The following is a 6,305-nucleotide window of genomic DNA, read 5'->3' as shown; positions in this document are numbered from 1 at the left end:
GTGCAAATTTAAAAATTGTGTCATATGAAGTAGTCAATCAAGTGTGGTTGGCCACTTATTGAGTCTCTTCACAGAGCCAGACCTGAGAGCATCCATCATTGTTACCCTAACCTCAGGGAGCTGCAGTTTCCTCTACTGAAAATTGAATATAATGCCATCTGCCATAATAAATTGAAAGATTAAACGAGGATACCATGGGTGCCTGGCACTTCACAGATGCTCAGTAAACGTGAGTTAAGAGCATGCCCCTATAGTCCCAGCTACTTAGGAGGCTGAGGTGGGAGGATCGCTCAAGCCCAGGAGCTGGACACTGCAGGCAGCTATGATGGGGCCACTGCACTCCAGCCTAGGTCATCAAGCAAGATCCTCTTTATTTATTGATAAAAATAAATGCAGGAATGAATGAATGAATCGATCAATCAATGTGTGAATTGAATCAGAATCTAGGTTTGCAAACCTCCCAAGTGTAAAGGCTGCGCAGAGAGAACAGCGGTGGAATTATCACAGGCAGGCCAATGTTTCAAAGAGGTTAGTGAAACTGAAGAAGCCTGTGCATACAAAAGGCCAGTTTAGGTAACTGTGTTTAAACTTTTGTTTCCTTTCTAAGTAGATATATGTGGAATGCAAGGCCAGCAACCGACTCACAAATACTGATCAAGAAGTGGGAGGGATCTAAAGGAATGCGAGTATGTCCTGCCAGGAAAGAAGTTTGCTGCTTCTGAAATATTTTCGTCTTCTCCACTGGCAGGATTGATCGATTGCAGTTAGCAAAGCGTTTTCTGTGCAGACTGTCCAAGCATCTGCTTCTGTGGTTCTGTACAACTGTTGCTCAAATTCACTCTTCCGTTCGAATGACCCTCTTTGTAGAGCGATAGAAAAATCCATCTAAACCACCCGAACTAATCATCGGAACTGTTTCCAAGTATTATAAAGGAAAATCCTAGCAAGGGTCCTTAATACTTTCCCTTCTTACCCTCTGCCTGGGTACAAACTTCAACTCCCAGCGTTCGCCCAAGTCCCTCCCCCAGTCCTGTCATGTAATGAATATGCAAATAACACATAATTGGCAGCCAATGGCATGGGTTCTGGTCACATGGTACCGATGGTAGGTGAGCAGACAGAAGTTGTCAGTGAACAGAGACGGCGCTCAGTCTGGGGCGAGCGCTCTAGTGAGCGCGGACGGATGCTTAGGCAGTAGTCCTGGCAGCGGCGGCGGCGGCAGTAGTGGTGGCAGCAGAAGAGAGGAAGGGGGAGGGCCCCGAGGGCTATACACGCTCACACTTTCAAGTTCCCTTGGAGGGAGAGGAGGTGGGGCTGCAGAAAGAGGAGGCCAAGAGCGGTCCCATCCGTCCCGTCCCGTCTCCCCCTCTTCCTCTTGCTCCTTGCCCCCTGGCTCTGCGAGAGTTGCGGGTTCGGGTGGCCGTACGTGGCAGTGAGGCAAGAGGGCCAGGAGAGTGGGAAGCGGAGGCAGGGGTGCGGGGGAAGATGCCCATCCTGCTGTTCCTCGTAGACACGTCCGCCTCTATGAACCAGCGCACTGACCTGGGCACCTCCTATTTAGACATTGCCAAAGGCGCTGTGGAGTTATTCTTGAAGGTAAAGGGAGGGGAGGGGAGAAATGGGAGAGCTCCCGAGGGATTTCGGGGTGTGGATTGAGGTGCTTCTGTAACGTTTGTATCGCCCTCCCCCCTCCTTTCCTACGCGACCCCCTCCGTCATCCCTCGCCCCGCAGCTGCGCTCCCGGGACCCGGCCAGCCGTGGAGACAGGTACATGCTGGTCACCTACGATGAACCCCCGTACTGCATCAAGGTAAAGGGGCACGGGTGGGGGGACAGGCGGGAAGCGGGACCAAGTCGGCGGGGGCTGCTTACACCCCTGCCCCCGCCGGAGACGGTCCTGCGTCGCCCGGCGGGGCGGGCGGCGGGGGGGCGCAGAGGGCGGGCTGAGTGGTGCCGTCGGCGGCTTCGGAGTAGCTGTCGCGCCTGGGGTCGGGGAGAGGGGACCGGCGACGAGCAGCCCCGGGGAGAAACCGCAGGAGGGCCGAGCTCGTGGCGCTACAACCGCAGCCGCCTAGGAACATGGCGGACATTTTGCTTTTGTATGAGCCTGCGAGAGGGAGACTGAGGGCGCTGCTGAGATGGAAAGGAGGGAGGGGAGGGAGGAGCGGGGAAGGAGGGCCCGAAACCCGGAGGGAGGCTGCGAGGCGGGCCCGCCCCTTCGAGGCGCACTGCGCTAGGCTGCGGTGGCGGCTGCGGCCCGGGGTCCGGGCGGAGCCTGCGACTCCGCCCCGAGGTCCTGCGGGCTGGGCGCGCGGGCTTTCCCGGAGCCTGGGCTCCTCCTCCGGCCCCTCCTTCCTCCCGTGGTCTTCCTCCCCCTCCTCGGGCTCTTCGCGGCTTCTCCTTCTCCCCCTCTTCCTCCCGCTCCCCTCCCCTTCCTGCTGAGAGCGTGGCAGAGCCAGCCGCCGGCCTTCAAAGACCAGACAACCGTCTTTGCACTCGATGGCCTCTCACCACCCCCGCCCAATCGGAAATCTGTCCGCGCCGCCAACCTCCCCACCCCCAGACCCGGAGCAAGTCACTGCGTTTCTGCTCCGGAATTGGCCAGGTTCAGCCCCGCTCTCAGTTACCTTAGCTACTGTTACTGTTTCATTAGAAATTCCAGCGAAGCAACGACACGTAGGGGTACGTGCCGAGTGCGAACCCACAGCAGCAGAGCTTTTTGGGGACCCGCTCTAACTATTTGTATCATAAATTAGGTTTGTGCTAGCCACGTAGGAATTTATCCAGGGGCAAGAAAGAAAGGAAGGGGAGGACTCAAATGTGAGCATTTATAATAGTCAAGTTCGATGATTTGATTCTGACCTACAGGAGAAAAGTACGGAGGACAGCCTCTGTGGGGTAATTTATGTTCCTATGGTGAACAGATAAAGAACTGCTGCTTTGCCTGCAGTGGCCAGATAAAATAGAATTTAAACTGTTAAATCAACCTGCATAGGAGTCCTGCTTGCATATTGAAATTTAAAAAATATTTCTACAATCCTTGACGTCTTTTGTTAGGCTTTTTCTGTTTTCGTCAGAATAATCTTAATAGTGCTAGGGAGACGCAGTCTGGATGTGTTGTGATCCGTTTCTGTAGAGTGAGGTGTTTTAATGAATGGAACCTACCAAGCTGAATAGTCGGCCAAAGAGAGTGTTCCTTCAGGCAGAAGGAAACCAAAGAGAAACTAATTTTGTAACTCCGGTTAACAGTTTAATTAGTAGGTTCCCCTTAAAACTGCTCTGGTTTGGATGCTTTGTTTTCAGTTTGTTATTTTAGCCATTTAGAAAACTTGAGTAGACATATTTCAAAATGCCATAAGCTTTTTAAAAATGTCTGTTTTCCCAAAAGGATGTGATTATTTTTTTCCACATACAAAAGCAGATGTTTAAACATCCTACGTCTGAATGTCTATACCCTTTGACTGCTAATACAGATAAGAAGCCACCATTTGTAGTATGGATTTGAAGACATGCTCCTTAATTCGAAGTAATAAAAAAAGATAAACTACAAAGCAGACTGCCTTATTGGCCGGGTGCAGTGCTGTAATCCTATCACTTTGGAAAGCCGAGGTGGGCGGATTGCCTGAGCTCAAGAGTTCGAGACAAGCCTATTCAACATGGTGAAACCCGGCTCTACTTAAAAAAAAACACAAAACACACACACACACACACACACACACACACACACACACACACACACACACAAAAGTCACCCAGGCGTGGTGGCGGGCGCCTGTAATCTCACCTACGCGGGAGGCTGAGGCACTAGAATTGCTTGAACCTGGGAGGCGGAGGTTGCAGTGAGCTGAGACTGTGCTGCACTCCAGCCTGGGCAACAAAGTGAAACTCTGTCTCAGAAAAAAAAAGGAACAACTTATTTATCATGTTTCCATATGCCGAGAAGTATCGTTTAAAGATAGTTTTCCATCTATAAAACTTATCAAAACAGTATTCACAGAAACTTGGGAAAGGAAATAAACCTCATTCCTAACAACCGTCATTACATCTTTTAGCCTAGCATTGTAATTACAGTGCACATATTACTTTGTATTCTGCGTTTTCCACCTATTTTTGTCTCATGAATTATTCCAGGTCGCCACATAGTCTTCATACTTAAAAATTTTAATGGCTGTGTAATTCATCCATGCTATTTTAAGGGCTCCAGATAGTTCTATAGAACAGACGGGAAAGTTGGATTTTGTTTTTAGTGGAAATTTCATCAGATAGCTCTTTTTATCCTGTCATTTTATATACTACATTTTTTTCCTAAAGCAAAAAGCACATTGCCAAGTTGAGTTTGATGTTTTTTTTTTCATTATGTAGGTCAGATAGATGGAAAGATATGTTTTGTAATATGTTTAATTATTAGTCATTGGTTATCTTCTTAGTCTATCTTCCAAAGTTTTTCATTGTACTCTTAGATGATAACTACATGTTCTAGGAAAAGGTTAATGATCTTAATGATGTTCTTGTCATTTTGCTCTCTATACCTGAATTATTAATAATATGCCATATTTTGGTAGCATTTTCTTTTTCTGAGTCTCTTTTCAATCACTCTCCTGCCAGCCTGCCTCCAACCCTCTCAGCATGTGGTAACTATTTGTTCTTTTGCTTTTAGGATCTAACCAGCTTGGAAGTCTGAAATTTTAGAACATCTGGTGATTTTTTTTTCTTAAAATTTAGTCTAGTCTTTCACTTGCTAATAGCTGGGAGCCATAAATGTCTGTTTTCTGTCACACTGATTATCAAATAGGTCTTTCTTTGATTGTCAGCAGGCATCTTAGTTCCTACTTAAAAACTTCACTCTCATTAGGAGCCTGAGGTCTTTTCAGCAAAGTGATGTTGGTTAGGATTTTATTGGTACCTTATTCTTTTGCAGAATGTGAGTATATATATATATATATATATATATATATTATTTCTCTAAGGTTAAAGGCCATTGTTTCTCTTTTCTCACAATAACTGCTTACTTCTGGGTCTTGGTTGTCTCCAAGTCTAAACATTGTAAAATGAACTTTATTTTCTACTGGAAGGTTTGTTCCTATTGGTGTTTGTGACAGGCATGAGTTGTGCATTTGGTTAGAAGATATTTTCTTAATAAGCATGTAACTCTTCCCAGTATATCCACTTACAAGCTCTGACTATAAATCTTGTGAAAAGTTACTGTGACTGGAATTTTTCACTAATGTATACTGTTGAATATGTGAATATTAGTATTTCACCAAAGACTTTGGAACTTTTTATCGCATATTCCTTACTATATAGCTGTGTGTTCTTTTAAAATTAGCCATATCTGTTACTTGCAGTCCAGGTTTGCATGGATGGAATAAAGTTTGACTTGAGTACCATATAAAAAGTATATGAAATGCAAGCATCGTGTGCTACATCTGTTATGTTGCTTTCTAGACAAGTTTTATGCACAGTGTTACTCGTGTTCACCCTACCTTTATGCCGTGGTATCTTCAGTGTACTTAGCTAGCATGAAACCCTGTTTAACATTTTAAAATATCTAATGTATCCTTATAAAACTAACCTGTGGTTTTTTTAAAGTGTTGTTATGTTTTGGGATTTTTTTTTTTTTTTTTTTTTTTTTTTTGGTATAATAGTTCTTATTAGTCTTGGCTGAGGTTCTGCCGTCTTGTATGTTTTGTTTTGCTATGAATCATTATTTCCTTTTATTCAGTGAATAGAAGACGTAGGCTTGTACTACTATCACTTTGGAAGAAAGTAAGCCATTAGAGTAGGGTGTATACTAACAAAAGGATTCAAAATCGTTTTATGTGGGAAGCTACTTTGTTAAAATTATTTATTTTTTGTTGAAGGAAATTATTTTTCTAAACATAAAATGGAGTGACTTTTCTAGAAATAGTTGAAACACATGTATAAAATACTGGCCAGAAGTTTTTTATAAAAAGGAAAAGATAATGTTACAAAGAAATATCCTAAATCTGTAATTTGAAAACATACATTTGAAAAAGTAAAATTTTCCCTTGAGTGTTGCCTTTTCACATCCTGTAGCTAGCTTTACTTACTGGTGTTTGCGTCCCTTTGCCAACATGTATCAGAAAAGAGCAACATTTTAGCTTACAGATTTAGGAAGTAAATTTAAGCTTTTAAAATGATATCTGTTAGAGGCATTTTTTGGAATTTTAACTAAGATGTAACTTTTTCATGTGCTAATGCATATATTTTATAGGTCTTATTTGCAAAAGGAGTGACTTTTAGGGGAGCCTTTCATTGTGGTTAAGAAGCTATGGAAAAGCTTA

General features: G+C 44.5%; 1 protein-coding gene across 4 annotated transcripts in view; it reads left to right on the top strand.

Annotated features, from left to right (window-relative positions):
* Positions 1–1,108: 1,108 nt before the first annotated feature.
* INTS6L (integrator complex subunit 6 like) overlaps positions 1,109–6,305 on the top strand; it is a 63,106-nt gene continuing 57,909 nt past the window's right edge. For 2 of the 4 annotated variants that reach the window (XM_039464101.2, XM_003940749.4), the window contains exons 1-2: positions 1,117–1,596; positions 1,733–1,810. In XM_039464101.2, the coding sequence (XP_039320035.1) occupies positions 1,486–1,596; positions 1,733–1,810 (189 nt within the window). In that variant the 5' untranslated portion in view covers positions 1,117–1,485. Of the gene's footprint in view, positions 1,597–1,732; positions 1,811–6,305 lie in introns of all 4 variants that reach the window. The other 2 variants (XM_074391969.1, XM_003940750.4) reach the window with 2 other exon arrangements.

This window comes from Saimiri boliviensis, chromosome X (genome assembly GCF_048565385.1).
Source record: "Saimiri boliviensis isolate mSaiBol1 chromosome X, mSaiBol1.pri, whole genome shotgun sequence".
NCBI lineage: Eukaryota > Metazoa > Chordata > Mammalia > Primates > Cebidae > Saimiri > Saimiri boliviensis.
This window is presented reverse-complemented; position numbering and strand designations above follow the sequence as displayed.